Consider the following 16919-nt stretch of genomic DNA (forward strand, 5'->3'; position numbering starts at 1 on the left):
TTTTGGTCAATTATCTGCAAATAAAATGTTTGAGCTCTGCCTCATTGAAATGAAGGACCACCACTCTTCTCTCGACATTGCCATATTTCCTCAATCGTTGTACCAAAATAAAAAGGCTACCTTTAATTTAGTCACATGATCTGTGCTTTTCCTTTAATTGGCCAGTTCAAATTTGAAAAAAACTGTCAGTGTCAAGAAATAAAAAACTTAAACGGTTCCTTTGTTTTTATTATGGTTTTCATGTTAGTTTATTTTGTCATATAGGGCCTTTTTTACATTTTTTACCCTGAAAAAGGACTAAGGACCGAAGTACAGGATTCCAGTTAATAGTTAGATTTGTTGATTATCAATTCCCTTCCTTCTAAATTATCTAACATCACATTATTGTGTAGTACTACTGGTGCTGTGTGCATGATTTATACTGGAATCTTTTATATAAATACAAGTACGAATTTTTTTTCCGTAATATGACAAAATTCATATAATATTGCTTTAGGTAGGTCATAAATAATATTAAAGTGGTTTTAGGTAAACTTATCTCTTCTTTTATGACCACATATAAACTATAAAATCAAAATCTTGTGGGACATTATTTGCCCCATATTTTAAAAGTTAGATATTTCAGAAAATATTTAAAAACCTATAATGCAGAAAATCGGCAAAAATGCATGCCAGTTCCATTTATGCTAGAAACAACATGCATACAAATCCCATTGTATCGGGATATAGCTAAAAGCACTTTTAACTGGTGTGTCTTCTACTTTTTTAACAACGAACTTTTGCTTTCTCTTATTATGTGCTTACAGGGCTTTACAGGGCACCTGTGTTTTGACAGATGTTTACATATAAAATTATATTCATCATTCTTCTCATCATCATCTCTTCTCATTCTTGCCTTTCTTTCAGATTCTTGTCTACGTAACATATAATTACAAGTATTACATTCTTAAATATTGCACAGTTTTTGTCATACCTATTCAATGGAATATTTAGGAGATCCTCAGAGAGATTCCCATTTCACAACTATTAGTACAATCAACAGTCTTATCGGAACCAATGTCACTCTGAATATGGATAACAAGTTTTCAAAAATGAAAAAGTTGATTGTTATTATTGAGAATTATATAGAAACTCGCTCAGATGATAAACTGATAGCTATTAATCAACTTTTACAGGTAAGATAACTTATAGTTAATTCATTAAAAATCAAAACTAGATCAACAACTTTAATCTAAGGCTTTTACCTAGGGTATACAATGGGGGGTTTATAATTGTGAAGGAGTTCATTTAATGATTGAAAAGAATTTGATGTAAATTTTTTTTGCTGTTTTCAGGCCTCTTTTTGGGAAATTAAGTACTAATAAATTTTTTACATGAATTTAAAATGACATATTTTATATATTTGCTAATGTAAAATATATTCTTAACCTTTATACTTTCTTTTTATGCGTTTCATTTCAGTTTTTGTTAGTACATATTTTATAAACAAAAAGAGATGAAAAACAAAATAATTGGTGCCCTGAATTTGTGCAATTTTTTCCTTGGGTTTTTTCATTCATCTCTTGATCAGGGTTTTCTCATTGACCAACTGTTTTTATGTAATTTGAGAACATCATTTTAGTATTGTTTAAGTAGTACAAAATGCTATTTTAATTTACTATAGTTCCAATTTTGTTTAATTTCAGGCCCTGAGCTTAACAGTAGACTTAAGCATATTTGACCCCCACACTAACATTGCAGGAAAATTGTTCATAAGCATATATGACTTAATGAATAATATAGAACCAAATTCATCAACAAGTTGGTACTGTATTGATTTGCTACTTAATGCTTGTAAGAATCCAGCAACAAGGCAAACTCTTAAGGAAACATATCAGTTCCTACCTTGTCTAGCATGCATGATAGGTGACCAGCTAACAAATGAAAAGAAATGCAGGTTGCTAAGGCTTATGCAAGAAATTACTTGTGGAATAAAGGTTTATTGTCAATTGCCACATACAACACGCTTAATGACAATATTGTGTAAATGGATTGAGAGTCAAGAGTCTGAGGTTGTGACTGTTGCTTTAGGGGTTTTAGTCAACTTGTGTTACAAGAATATGTCTAATGTTTATGTCATGCAGCGCAATATTGACCTAAAGAAGTTTATCAGAATGTGTTTGGCACTGAAGGTATTGAATTATTAAATTATACCAATATTTTGGGTATTCATGTAAGATCTGTTTTTTTTTCTTAGGGCCCCATTGTTAAAGTGTATGTGAATGTATTGACAATTATACTAGAGAATATATCTGAATACATGCCAGCTGTTATTTATCCACAACTGACTGATAACATGTTCACTGCTGTTAAAGAAGAGTATAGAAAAAAAGATAGTTTAGTTTTGAAACAGATTATAGAGTTTTTTATAGAGTGCGTTAAAAATAACCTCAGCCTTTTATCTGGATATGATAAATATGGTGAACAAGTCGAGAGTATATTAGATGTAATATATCATGGCCTTTTTTGACTACAATATACTAATGTTATTATTTTAGATTATTGAGAAACAAGGACATGCTGCCAACAACTTAGAATGTCTTTCTGCTATTTTAGATCTCTTCAGCTTTCTGGTAGAATCAAAAGTTTCTCAAATCTCTTGTCACTATCCAATAATAATTAATTTTGCTTTAAATTGGGTACAAGATATTACTCTATCATATAAAGCTATAAATATCTTAAAGACGATTATAGTAAATCTGGATAAAAAAGAATCTAAAACAGCAGAGTCTTTGGTAACAGAATTAAATGTATTTTTAAAGATTTTGAACTATTCAAAAGAAGAAGGAGTTCTCAACAACACAGAAAATATTATAAGGTAAGAAGTTTTAAGTACGAAGATTTTAATTCTAAAAGGAATTTTTTTTAGACTGAGAGCCATTCTTCAATTGTTTACGGCTATGATTGAAGTGAAACCGATTAGATCAAAAGTGATTAAAGAAATAGATGAAGACACTATTAAAAGTATATTTCAGCATATATTGGGAGATACATCTCCATATTCATGCGAAAATAGTTGCAGCAGTGATCTAGTAAATTTATATATTAATGGAGTGTCTTTAGTTGCTACATTGGCTCAACATGATAATAGATGGGTGACACTATTAAATACTCTGATAGAAAATAGGTAAGTCTGTCTACCGTGTAAGTTTTAAGACGTCCTAAGATGCCTTTTTTAGACAAATTCATATCATCATCGCCCAAGCAATCTGTCATGGTCCTGTGAATGTAAAAACATCAGCTCTGGAGGTCTCGTCTTTATGCCCAGATGGTATATCTTTGGCCCTCGGGAAACTTCAACCCGTTTTAACCACAGGTTTGTATATTATTCGTTATGCTAATGTAACTAAAGGGTGTATCGAAAAATTCTGGATCAAGAGTGCTTTGAAAGAAATTTTATTCACTGCGGGCGTATCGTAGATAAATTCGTTAACCTTGATATATATTCACCTGTAAATAATGAGTTTAATTATCCCGTGCAAGTCATTTTTTAAAATTTTTCCCTAGCACTTATGATCAGGAATTTTGATACACTCGTTACTATGTCGAGCATGATGAACTTGTTGAATATTTCATGTTTCCTTATATTTTGTAAATAATCATGTTAATTTACAGATAAAATCTCGAATTCTTCATTTAGTCTACAGCAGAACGATATGGCGTTTAGTATAATGCCAGTAGGGCAAAATGAACGGCTACAAGCTTTGTTAGAAAATATTGAGGTGGGTGTAGAAACAATGAACTATTTTTCTTATTGTTCTAATCTTCGCATTCAAACTCTTCGCAAGATTTGGAGGATAAATCTCAATTCAATTGTAATCGTAATTTACTCAACACAGCGTAACACAAGGTGAGCTAAGGTGACAAAACCTTTAAAAAATATTGCAAATTAAACGAAAATATGTACTTAAACTATTGAAATATTTTTGCCGACATTGACTTTGTTTTCATTCCATCGCGATAACAATTAATTTGAAACGGTAATAGTAGAGTCGTAGAGCTAACACCCGGTCTACACAGTCTAGTTTCTGCTCATAAGTGCGTGCGGGAAATGTCCTTTCTCACACGTGAATAGGGAAACTAGTATTTCCTAATTAGTTGCGCAAATGTTCGATTCGAACCTGAGCTTTTTAAAGAATGCATACTCTTTACTTTTTTTTGTAGAGTCTGATAGGAAAAAACGAAACAAATAACTTGGCCACGTCTGAGCTTATGGAGCTCTACAACTACAGGATTTCTTATTTATCACAAGCAGAGAGGGTAGCATTATGTAGTCTTGAGGCCTCCACAAAACATTGTACTCATCTACAACATAGGTAAGGGGTTTAGTCTACAACTCTCATAATTATAAACGGTGCTTTTTAAGCATAATTTATATTTCTTTTAGGATATCACGCCTTACTTACGATAATATGAAGTTGCAGCAATCTGAACTGTACACCGTTCAGAAACTGGAAGAGGTTAGCAAAAAAAAACAGGAAATATCCGTTGATCTAAGAGACTTTCAAAATAGGTAATTCAAAAATGCTGAAATACTAATTCAGCTAAACCGTCATAATATTTTTCCTAGGTGTGATGCGGAAAAGGGCAAAAACAAGGCCTTGCATATTCAAAACATTGCCACAGAAAAAGCGCTGACTGAATGTCAAGAGCGTCTGAATAATACCGAAAGTAAACTGGCAAAATTACAGCTGTTATTTGATAAAGTGAAAGAAAACTGCAAGCGGCTCGAAAAGAATGAAGAGAAAAAGGATGAATCAATTAGGAAAGCAAACGAAACTATTTCAGATCTGATGAAAGTGAGTTATGGTTTGTTAAATTTACTGCCTTAAAGACTTCATCTGATTTTTTTTATAGCAAGTGAATGCATTAGAAAAATCCCTAAATGACAAGGAAAAATTACTTGAAGACACTAGAAATGCTCTTCACTTGAAAACAACTATTTTGGATAGTATTACAAAAATGGCTAATTCTCAGGCTATATAAAACATTTAATTTTATTCAACTGAACCTTGAATTATTCTGTTGTATAGGATTAATAATATATTTATTATATTTAAAATGTCGTTTTATTATTTTTTTGAAGCAGTTCAGGGAGGTTTTCTTTGAAGAACGGTTGGGAGTATAATTACAGTATAGCATATTTCGTTACGAGTCCGTAAAGAATAATATTTTTTTATGTTTTTATAGATTTTTAATGGTTAAAAAAAAGACGGATTTATATTTAACGTAGGTAAACAATCTCGGTTTGTTTTTGAATTGAATTACCATTTTCGCCGAACCCCAACGCAAAATTTGAACTTGCAATACTAAAGATGCAAATAACGTTTGAATAACGTCGTTGCCAGGGAATATTGTTAAGACAGCTATTTTTAGTAAATAAGCACTTTATTCGTAACTACTTTATGAAATAATACTGCCCAGAATACATTGCTATTAGTTAGTTACATCGAGTGTAAGAATGTACTGTAACTAGTTAGGAAATGAATAATTGTGTGTACAAAAAATGAGTTTCCTAATAAGTTTCGTCCATGATTTTTTACTTTTGCTGTACGATGAAGACATCAGAAAAAAAGGCTGAAATTTTAACTCATGGTGACTCCCATATTTGTAGGACTACTGATCCATTTATTAACAGGGTTATAGAATGAAGGCAAGTAAATGCCCATGTGGTTGTATTCTTTTAAGTCAGTGAAAATAGGTAAACATACTTAATCAATATGTTTTTTTTCGAAGGAAAATGCTATTTGTACGATTATACAAATTTATCAAAAATTTGTGAAAAAATATGTATAATGCGAGCATAAAATAATTGCTCTTCGAGTGGTTCGTTTACTCTAACCAAGCGACCTTGCGCTCTTAATGCACAAATAAATCTTCTTTTTTTACATTTTTCAGATCAATTTTATTTTCAAGATTTTAACAATTAGACACTGATTAAGTTTGAACTATATTCTGGTTCTTTAAAAAGGCAAATTTCTGAAATGTTTGCCATGAAAGCAATCTAATAAACTAAGAACTATAAAAGCAATGTAAGGACTGCTTTAGATATCGTTATCTTGAACGCACTGTATATAAAATACAAAAGTGTCTTCAGAAAGTAAAAAGTGAAGATCTTGATAAAAACGCTCATATCATGCAATCGTAATTCGCCTAATAAGTTAAGATGGAATTGGGTGAACTAAATTCATGAGGCAAGATTGGATCAATTGCAGAAGTAAATCTACGCAAAAGTCTACATATTATTTTAGTTTTTTAAAATTAACTGTATTTTAATCAGTAGGTTTGATCCTCGTTTGGTGCCCTACAGTATCGCCAATGACCTGCTTTAGATACCTGCAAACATAAATTTGTACCTGCTCAAAAACATGATGATAAGTGTTGTTTACAAGCAATAAAAAGGTGGCAAAAAATGACAAACTGCGACAAAAATTTTTAAAACTTGACGCGTTTGGCATAATTTACGTTTAAAATTTTCAGAGTTCTAATACAGCACCTACAGGTTTACATACATTTATAATCGTCCGCATTTAAACTTCGCTAAAACCTACAAAAATTGTGAAGAGTGGTTATTAATACTGCATTTTTAAAATGTCGGTTATTAATATATTTGAAGATGTTGAAAATTTACCGTCGAAGATGAATATCAAAATGAAAAAAGTACATGGACCTATTTCAAGCGGCCTACCCCAAATTGGAGACAAGAGAGGTGGCGAAAATAGAGGGATATTTAAAGAGATAAATAATGGAGTATTGCAGGAGTCAAAACGATTGCGACTGACTAGCGATGAAGAAAAGATCGAGGTATGTACATATGTAAGTACCATTAGCGCTTGTTAGGGATACCTACCTACTAAAACGTTTGTATTTTTGATATTAGGTACTCTATTTGCTGGAAGTTGTACTAAAACTTGATTAAATACATTAAATTAAATTAATTAAACCGATTAAATTAATCCAAATTATTTTCACCAATTACATTAATTAAGCATTACATTACATTACATTACATACATATACAATACGTTAATTACAGTTAATAATTTAATACATTAAAATTTAAAAAATCAGTGTGTTTGACAGACTTTTATGATTGTTACGCCTACAAAATTATTTAAGCCATTTAACACAAGTTAAAAAACTACAGCACCTATAAAAACTATCTTAGCAGACGTAAAGAAGTAAAAGCTCTTACTTCCACATGTATATCTTACCATCCATACGCATTAGACATTTTGACTTTCCTTCACCACTATCCACTTTATGAATATTTTTGATATATTCATACATATTTTTTTGCACAAGGAGGACATGAAATTTACCAGTCAAAATTTGATAAATTTCCAGGTTCTACGACTGGACGAAAGTCCAATCACTGAATTTTCCGAATGTATAGACATAAGTGATGAAATTGTACAATGGAACGCAGAGGTTGATAAAAATGCCAACATTAGTTCAGAGAATAAGGAAAAAGTTGCAGAGTTTTCTAAATCACTCCTTCATGTCTCTGAATACAAGGACGTAAGTGGTCAGCTACATATTATTAAAACTGAAAAAAAAATTGTCGCAGGTCAGTCAGGTGGTCATTATGGTATTCCCTTAAACCTCGAAAAAGACCTTTTTCTCCTCTAGGCATCCTCTAATGTAAAGGGTTTCGTCATTTATGTGAAATACAAGAGTTTCCATTACCGTATGGAATAGGGGATGGAAATGATGGAACAAAATAGATATTCGAATCAAATCCATAACATTTCTAGGACATTTGGCGATATCTTCGGGAACTGGAGGTATCACACCCCACTGCGAAACCCAAATACATGTTGAAGCAGTTGAGTTTAAATTGGCAGTCCAGAACAGTTCTAGTGGATTGGTTGGCTGGTGTGGCTGAAGTCTATAAACTATGTAATGAGACCCTCCACCTCAGCGTTAATTACATTGACCGGTTTCTGAGTCATGTTGCTGTCGTAAGTGGTTTTTATCATATATGTAGTAAGTAGGTGGTTGAAGCATAGTATGTAGTAACATCGTAAAATAAATGGTGTAACAAATCGGCATAGAGATATTTCAGGGAGCAATAGTACTTTGCAAAATGATAACAAAAATGCTAGTAAACCCACGGTCAAAAACGTACCATTTTCGACATACAAGGTGGCAAATTTTCTCATTTTTTCTCATATTTTGTGTTTTTTTCAGGTGCAAAATTTTTGAAATTTCATACGCTCATTTTTTTTAAGACCTTCTGATTCAAAATGCTAAAATCTTCAGTTGCCATATACAGGGTGTTATGTTTTTACGGGTTATGTACTATTTTATGTTTTGTATCTTTTTTTGGAGTGCCCTGTATGAATTTTGATTCCAAATTTAAATTCCTTCTTCATTTTTTTAGTTTTTTGGTCTCTTACAGTATTTTTGTATTTTTCACCGTTTTCGTGGAATTTGTATTATAAAAATATCTATCAATGCAAATTATCGAAATATTTGATCAAATTTCTTAAAACAAAAATAAATCTTAACGAAAACAAAATTATAAAAATTGTTGAAACTGTTCTACTTCTGCTAACATGCAGTACTCCACTCTGTCTCTTAGACCAACGGATTCAAATACTCTTTCAAATATTTCAAGAGTATATGTATATACCAAATATTTGTGTACACGTTTATTTAAAAAAAAAATACAGATTTTCAAATATTTACATACGCATAAGTGATAAGGGAAATAGTGAATGAGCGAAATAAGGACTTGGTTGTGGGTTGCATAGCAATATTATTCAGAATAAACCCTCGTAATCCAATGGTGTAAATTCTTCCCTAATATTTTGTTTGTGGGATTCGTGTCGGTACAGATCTGTACATGTAGGATGTACAGGGTGGTCCCAACTAGTGATGTATGCATTGATGTCTCGAAAACCACAAAAGATATGAAAACGCTTAAATGGGCAAAATTTTAGTGAATTTTATCAGAAACTCCTATTCGTCTCAAAAAATGCTTTAATATTTAACGATTTCCCGAAAAATGGGAAAATTCTTCGAAAAATTTGAACAATGAAATTTTATTGGAAAAAAAGTAATTTGAAAAGTAAAACGTTATTAGGGCACTTTATCGCGTAAAATACGATGATGTAACAGGAAATAATTTTTCCGAAAAGGGAGGATTCCTATATTCCGAAAAGTTTTTCCATTTTTCAGAAAAACGGTAAAAAATAGAGCAATTATTTAAAGCGGAAATGAGTGTCTTATAAAATTCTCTAAAATTTTGCCCATTTAATCGTCTATGTATTCCTTCTAATACATGTATCTTCAATTTGGACAACAGTGTATATAAATCATCCTTTAGTTTTCAAGTTATTAAGCCACCAAATGTGGCATTTTTCGATATATCCTGTGTTATTAACACCTGGGAAAGACATTCATGCACAAACGGACAATTTTCTCTTTTTAGGTAAAAGGTAAATTTCAACTTGTTGGGGCAGCCGCTATGCTGCTGGCTGGAAAAATGGAAGACATTTATCCGATAGATATTAAAGAGTGGGCTTACTTAACTGGAGATACTTTTACTCCCCGACAGATTGCTAAGATGGAGCAAATGATAGTCAAAATTTTAAGGTAAAATATTTTATTCGATCCTAAGTATACATTAAATTTAATTGAGGCTTAATACTTCAAAAAATACCACATGCAAATTCATGAAGTTCAGTATAAGCCAGTAGTGATAATTAGTAGGTGAGTGAAGTTTGTTCTCTTTCCTCCAAATATTGGAATATTCGAATTTCAAATGACTCACTACAGGAATTTTTTTAATTATGTCAAAAACTCAAAATGTTTTCTGTCAAGTTGCCTATATTCACCTTCATTAATTTGTGAGAAAACTACTCCTAAATTTCTACATTTTCCATATTTTCTGGATCTGCAACTCATCGCAACATGGTTTACACCCTCTGGTTTTGGTTTTGAAAGGCCTATAAAGTGGCACCTTTTTGGTAATCTTCAAAATTGCTTTAAAATTATCATAAATGTAGAATTTTTTCAAGAAATAACGATACAATTCAATAGATTTCTTCAAAGTAACGTAGGTTGGTGCAAATCGCGTTGTTCCACCTTAAACCATTGACGAGCTACAGATACTGAAAGTGGGAAAAATGTAAAAGTTTAGGTGTCATTATCTCGAAAACGGTTAAAAATAGGTATAGGATATTTCTTATAGTACATAATTAGAATCACCAACAGAAAAGTTAATAATATTCCGACTGTGCCTTTGAAGTAAGGAAGTCCTGAAATCTAGGTGAAAAAAATGTGAAATTCGCAACATCGCCTATTCCCTCACTGAGTTGAGTATAATTATGAGTTCCACCGGTGCTAAGCTCTTTATCGCACTAGTGCTGGAAAGTAAAAGTTTCCTCTCCAAAATCTGTGCAGGATAGTGCGCTTTCCCGCACGCGAATATGAGAAAATATTATATTTGTAATTTTCCCAAATTAAAGTATAATTATAATAAAATATTTTAATTGTCATAGATTTCGCATGCAGCCTCCCACCACCTCTGTATTCGTGCAACACTTATGTCAGGAATACCGCTTAGATCAAAAAACGATGCATTTAGCTATGGTAAGTTTTCAGCCTAAAGGGGCTAGAGTAGCAAATTTTAACAATATTTATGATCTCTAACAACTAAGTGTTTGCTTTATGATGAAAATAATACATCGTCCAGACATTTTCTTGTTAGCCCTCGTACATAACTATAAGGGCCACCGCAGACCCCAGACCTTTGGTCGGCCGACAGTTTGCATTAATTGGCATTAATTGGTCTAAAGGCATACGTGTGTGCGCATTCACCGACTCTAAATTGGCCAATAAATTCATGCCCACGATAATGCACACCGAGCCGACTAAACTGTCGGCCGCAGTTTTCGTCAGCCGACGTTTTCGTCACAGCTTTCGTCGGCCGACGGTTCAGTCGTTTGCTTAATTGACATAAAGGCACACATTTATGCGCACATTCGCCGATTTTAATTCGGCCCATAAAAAAGATTGACGGGCTACGCTCGGATCTGGCTGACTTGTCGGCCTACTGTTTACAGTCAGTAAACTATGGGGATCCTTAGGACAGTCACTTGAAAATTATGTATTACAAAAATGAGACCGAATGAGCGTGTCAGCTGATCCCAGACCTGCAGTTTGATTCCGAAGCCGATTTTGAGTTTTTTTTGCTAATTTATGTTACACATGTACACAGCGTATTTACCAAGTTGAGGCGTTTATTTATGATTCAATAAGTTGTAGAAATCACAACATAAACCATCTCACTAATTTCTAATTAAATTAAATTTAAATGTATGAGATGTCTGTTTTAAGTGATATCCCTTCTCAGCAAACAATTATGATCGGTATGTAGTCGGCCCATTGCCGGTACGAGGATAAGCATAAGCCTCAACAGCTGCGATGCCATTTTCGCCATTTATGTTTGTGATTATGTGTTCATGTTTAAACGACGTGCATCAAGATTTTGTTGACTAAAATTTCACGATTTCGGGTCTAGACGTGTTATTAGCGCCTTATGAACTGATTAAACTGAGGATGCCGTCAAAGGTTCTTTCCGGAACATAATTGTTTTAACCACGTTTGGTGTTTCTCTCCAGCCCGGAAAAAGTGCGAAAAAGGAGGAAATTTATGAAATTACATTTAAGTAATTACGTATTATGAAACGCATTTTGTTGTACAAGAGGAGCTCTTTTCGATGCATTGAAACCATACCTGTTATTGATGTGAACGTAAAAAAGGAAAATTGCTAAAATCCTTCATTTTTGGTTCTCTGTGTAGTGCTCAAAGCGGTCTTTTGTTCATACTATTGTCCTTCAGGATATTTCTGCTAAGTCACATTTTTTAAATACGGAACTGCAATTTTTGTTCCACTGTTGGAAAGCAAATTTAATCTTCAACAGAGTGATGTTTGACTTGTATATATTTTCCGGGGTGTCGAGCCGACAAATTCATCATCAATGAATTTTTTCTAACAAGTTAATTAATAATGCAGTGTCCACCTAGCCATGCTTCCTCTGACGTAAACTTTTCTCTGTTCATTATAATTATGTTTTTCGCCTTTTCTTTGTCCGTCGTTGCAAGCATTAACAAATTATTCTATTAAAATTCTCTAAATTGTGCATTTAAAAATTTTACATTAATTTTGGCAACAGAGTTAGTCGACAACAGTTATTTTTTACAGTGGATGGTAAAAATGTATATATGAGAATAAATCCCGCTAAGCGCATAATGCAGCATTAAGGGACTTTTGTTGCAAAAAATAAATAATGGATTTTTTGGCTCGAAACTTATGCGATCTACATATGGATTTATTGGGAATTCAATTTTATTTCTAACTATCAAATAAAAGTTCCGGGTTATTTGAAAAATGTCATTTAGAAGTGATGTCTTAAAGGTCAATAGGGGGAAAAAATACCGCTTTGAGCGCTGCATATAGGACCAAAAATTGTTTTTCTTCCATTTAGCTTTCAGTTCAGAACATAAAAGGAATTCGACAATACTGAAAACGAGTTATGAGTTGTCTCGAAGAAGCTATTTTTCTCCAATTTAATAGATATCGCATCTTTTACCGTGTCGCACAGTAATAGTGGAATCGCTTAACATAAACACCAAGTATAAAAGTGGCAAAAAAAAAGGAAATCAATCAAAGTATTCCAAGACGATTGAAACGAAGGTACTGCTTTTTAATATAATGATAGGGGTGTAATGAATCTGGTCTTTTGCCTGCCCGACCTTCGGATGTAACCCCTGGTGATTTTTTCTTTAACGCTGCCTAAAATGATTATGTACGTAGATTGTCATAGGGAAACATAAATGAAAAACGTTTCAGAATTGATATTGTTAACTATGATTTTTTTCTCTCGATGATTTACAAAAAATCATTCGTCGTAATTTGTTAATAATTTTCAGTATATTAGCGAATTAGTTTTACTGGAAGGCCAAGACTACCTACAACATTTACCGTCCAAACTAGCCGCAGCTTCCATTGCTTTAGCAAGGTGAACAAGTTCAAAACCCTGTTAGAGCATATTTGTCCTTAACAATTCGTCAAACTTTTAGGCATACATTATCTCAGCCCAAACCATGGCCAAAGAAATTCAAAGAACATTGCGGCTACAGTTTTAAACAGTTAAGTCCTGTAGTCCAACGACAGCAACAAACCCTTATAGAGAGCCCTCTGAAGGAGCAACAAGAAATTCAGACCAAGTACAAGAGCGAAAAGTATAATAAAGTTGCCCTTTTAAAGCCTAAAAGGTTAGTTCTGGAGGCCTTCTATGAAGATTGAGTTTCATGTGCGTAATGAAATACAATGTGTTGTGGAAGTTGAGCTGGACCTTGATTGGGTTCTATATGCTGGGGCTTCCAGTCATGTCAAAAAGGGGAAAGTTTGCATTAGGAGTTTCGTCATTTTGGTAGGTGAAATAATGAGCAGAGGAATTTTAGCTGTGTGTCATATTTTCAGAGTTTCATTCTGAAAAAAATTACGATTTTTCAAAATGAACTAATTGAACCCGTGTGTGTGAATCTAGTCCATAGAATATTTTATTCATATAATGACTTGTATATGAACTATATTAGTAACCATTTCTATTTTATAATTTCATACACGTTTTTCCATTTGAACGGAATTTCTGGCAGGCTATGTGATATTTTTTTACGAGTTTTGAATGTTTTTATACATGTTTTATTTCCTATTGTTGATCTTAAAATAGGTATTTATATGTAAATAGGTATTTTTCATTTTCTAAATTGATATGCTGAGTAGGGAGTATGAAAGATACTTTTTTAAAATACGTAGCAATTAAAAAGTAGATCACTGCGACAACGTACTATTCAAGTTTATGTATATTTTGTGTGTTAAGGAATGTTGTTATTTTTATATTAAATTTGCAAATTACTTGTAAAATTGTGCAGGTCAGATTTAAGGCTAAGTAACAATAAACGTTAAACTCAATATAAAGGGCAATCATACTTTATCCTTCCTCGTTCACAACTTCGCAATATTCCAAATATTTTGATGCCTTCGTGCACCCGCGAATTTCATCTAATTTGCCTCCTTTTTTTTATTTCTGGAACCCTGTTTGTACCGCAGTGAAAGTCACAATGGAAGAATAAAATAAAATTAAGCACCTAAGTATATACAGAGTGTCCCAACTTTTATCACTAGGACATAACAGGAATCTCTCAAAGAGCTCATTTTGCAATGCATTTCTTACGAAAACGTGAGATATAGTTTCTTTCTTTACTAAGGCCCAGAACATTAAATTTTATATTTTGTTTTTGTTCGTAACTCCATCAATTTTTGAAACTTTCTATTGAGAGTTTGTACATGTGCTACTTTTTAGAACGTCCACTAGTAGATTTTAAAAATTGGTGTGAAGATACACAGGGAGGAAACGTTAAGGGACAAGCTGCCGCTTGCTGCCTTTCTGTTCTTTTTGTGGTGCACCACTGGCTCTTGACATTCCGAATTTTAAATTCTTTCTTTCGTTTAGAAACCTTTCTATGGAGGAAACTACGATATAACAGCTCAGACCATAATTTCGACTTGCATTTGGTCACGAAACCCGGTTCATCACGAACGTTAAAGGAATTCTGCAATTTCTTTTTCAGCCGCACATAATTTGAAAATGTATGATACATATTTATTTGTTATTAATTTAATCGCCTTCATCAATTTAATAGCGCTTCAAAATGTTGCGAAATAAACAGCAACATTTTAATGGAAGATCACTGCAGGTAATGAATATATAATTTCCATAATCTAATAACATGAACTTTCGTGATGGACGTAAACAGCATAAATGTCGTGAATTTTTAATGGAGGTTCTGTGTATTTTATGATATTAAGGTCTCGAGCATCAGTTCCGGTATATATTTTCTGGAGCAATTAATGAAATAGGGGTCTTTTATGGTGTACTTTAAATTTTCTTCAAGAATCGTTACCAACCCGTAGTCGGTGGAAAATATTGTAACTAACTCGTGTATTAATGGACGATTAACAATTTCAACTTTAATAGCGTGCTGGCTTCGCACACGCGTTAAAACGTTTCTATTATTAATCGCCTACATTAATACACTTATTGGTTGAATATTTATTAACGGATGATCGGAGATAAAATGTTGTACTTTTTTATAGCAAGACCTTGACTTTTTTCCTCATCACTATTAAACCATGATGAGTAAAACTAAGAATTACTATTTAGCTTTGTATAATTCACGTCCTTAAACAAATAGGTGTGATTCCATAGTATAGGACACTCACACCAGATAGCTGAACAGGTATTATTTTACCTGAATCACCCGAAAAATAATAGTTTATATTTAATTTTTCAGGGTTGTAGCAAATGCAACGATTGTACTGGTCGCAGTACAATTGAGACATTCGGTTACCTCAGAGAAATTTCTGGTTTACTGAAGTGCTAAAAACATTATGGACTGTGTTACATTGGAATATCTCCCGAGTGCCCCTTCAATTTCACACGTCAAGGGTACATTTTAAAGTTTCGCGATGAGCGAAGAACTCTGCGGCGCGGTGGATCGGAGTTTAAGACACCTGTTGGATGGGCAGTAGCAGAAACCACGACAGCAGTTCTCCGCATATCGTCGCTTCGGTAGCTGCGAAACCAGCTGCTGCTCTGGCTACGGTGAAGAACGAAACTTTTCCATTCGTACTAAGCCGGCATTTTCGAATCCAGAAGATTCGTGCGACCATGAAGTGTGTTGTGATCTTTGGGCTCCTGTGGATGGTTTCTGTCTCTCCCGAAGTATTTGCAGGTAGGAAAGTTGACAATTTTATACAATAAGAAATTTGAGAGGGTCGCATTGAAGAAATTCAGCCATTGCTTGTCTAAGAAGAACATTGAAGAAGTTTTGAGCCGTTAACATGATTGCTTTTGAGTAAATGGAATAATAATTAAAATATGAATACGGGGAGCATTTCCAGGACGACAAATTTCTGAGCCAGGATTTGTCACGTTTGAGCCAGTCGTTTGAGTTCTTTCGTTTACTTTTTTACCTTCACACGAAAGTGAGGTGTCACAGTCTACAGAACTCAGGAAAAAAAGAGGAGAACATGAAAATCAAAAATAAAGTAAAATGTATGAGGGTTGGTTTACTTGATTAATTAGCATTTGGTCAATGTACCTAATTAAGCCTGCCTTTTTCACTTCATTTTCTGTGTTGCTGATTACTCTGGATGGTAACCGTTAGAGTTTAGTTTCTGTTTATTTTTCCGAGGCTGGCCTTTTGCTCAAGCATGAATAACCAAGTGTTATCCATATGACTGAACAAGAGGCCACACATATGTTTTTACTAAGCGAAATATATGCACTTTCTTTGATTTTACGCTTCTTTGATTCTTCTTTGAGAACGATGCAAGCATCGTTCCATTTAATTCTATGAGTAATATCAAAAGCATGCTGGCATATATTTGAGCTACGAAATTCTTTATTTTTAACGTTATTTATTTTTATTTCGATAGACTATACGTGAGTAAACTAGTAAAATTCAAAATTCCTTTAGCACGACACTGTTTCTTTGAGAAGTGGACTCGAAAACCTGTTTCTGAATACAAATTTAAACCACAAAAAACATGGTTACATTCAGTTGCGCAGCTCGAATTTGAGACTTAAATTGATTTGTACGTTATTTGTTCCCAAGGCGTTGCTCTTAAAAAATAAAAAGAAAAATTACCAATCCGCCTGAAGCGAATATCATTACAGTGCATAATTTCCTCCGACGATTTTTCTTAAACCCAACATTATCGATAACTTTACATGCCATTTTATATTAATCCCGCGTCTCTTCCAATAGACGTAATCCCCCATTTTAAACATAATTTA

At 33.2% G+C, this 16919-nt stretch overlaps 3 protein-coding genes across 3 annotated transcripts in view; all 3 read left to right on the top strand.

The window, feature by feature from the left end:
- The first annotated feature begins 313 nt into the window (after nucleotides 1–313).
- On the top strand, nucleotides 314–5089 carry LOC136419210 (protein CIP2A-like). The gene is made up of 12 exons (XM_066405412.1): nucleotides 314–496; nucleotides 907–1175; nucleotides 1686–2171; nucleotides 2237–2485; nucleotides 2538–2857; nucleotides 2909–3166; nucleotides 3219–3355; nucleotides 3655–3761; nucleotides 4204–4355; nucleotides 4427–4552; nucleotides 4610–4838; nucleotides 4897–5089. The coding sequence occupies exons 2-12, from the start codon at nucleotides 981–983 to the stop codon at nucleotides 5023–5025; spliced, it is 2388 nt and encodes a 795-aa protein (XP_066261509.1). The 5' UTR covers nucleotides 314–496; nucleotides 907–980; the 3' UTR covers nucleotides 5026–5089.
- Nucleotides 5090–6423: 1334 nt separating this feature from the next.
- LOC136419264 (G2/mitotic-specific cyclin-A-like) lies at nucleotides 6424–14051 on the top strand. The gene is made up of 7 exons (XM_066405477.1): nucleotides 6424–6843; nucleotides 7387–7560; nucleotides 7797–8003; nucleotides 9479–9642; nucleotides 10551–10641; nucleotides 12985–13073; nucleotides 13135–14051. Exons 1-7 carry the CDS (start codon nucleotides 6631–6633, stop codon nucleotides 13358–13360), a joined length of 1164 nt encoding a protein of 387 aa, XP_066261574.1. The 5' UTR covers nucleotides 6424–6630; the 3' UTR covers nucleotides 13361–14051.
- Nucleotides 14052–15497: 1446 nt separating this feature from the next.
- Nucleotides 15498–16919, top strand: part of LOC136419218 (uncharacterized) — a 145683-nt gene continuing 144261 nt past the window's right edge. Inside the window, exon 1 of the mRNA XM_066405421.1 lies at nucleotides 15498–15852. Coding sequence (XP_066261518.1) covers nucleotides 15639–15852 — 214 coding nt within the window. The 5' untranslated portion in view covers nucleotides 15498–15638. The remainder of the gene's footprint in view (nucleotides 15853–16919) is intronic.

Source organism: Euwallacea similis, chromosome 2 (genome assembly GCF_039881205.1).
Source record: "Euwallacea similis isolate ESF13 chromosome 2, ESF131.1, whole genome shotgun sequence".
NCBI classification, from domain to species: Eukaryota; Metazoa; Arthropoda; class Insecta; order Coleoptera; family Curculionidae; genus Euwallacea; species Euwallacea similis.

Excerpts from the sequence above, each read along its gene's own strand:
- LOC136419210 (XM_066405412.1), top strand. The coding sequence starts at position 981 with ATGGAATATTTAGGAGATCCTCAGAGAGATTCCCATTTCACAACTATT. Across the intron at positions 2,486-2,537 it reads AAGTCGAGAGTATATTAGAT|ATTATTGAGAAACAAGGACA; the intron begins GTAATATATCAT and ends TTATTATTTTAG. Across the intron at positions 4,356-4,426 it reads TGTACTCATCTACAACATAG|GATATCACGCCTTACTTACG; the intron begins GTAAGGGGTTTA and ends TATTTCTTTTAG.
- LOC136419264 (XM_066405477.1), top strand. The coding sequence starts at position 6,631 with ATGTCGGTTATTAATATATTTGAAGATGTTGAAAATTTACCGTCGAAG. Across the intron at positions 6,844-7,386 it reads GCGATGAAGAAAAGATCGAG|GTTCTACGACTGGACGAAAG; the intron begins GTATGTACATAT and ends ATAAATTTCCAG. Across the intron at positions 13,074-13,134 it reads GCTTCCATTGCTTTAGCAAG|GCATACATTATCTCAGCCCA; the intron begins GTGAACAAGTTC and ends TCAAACTTTTAG.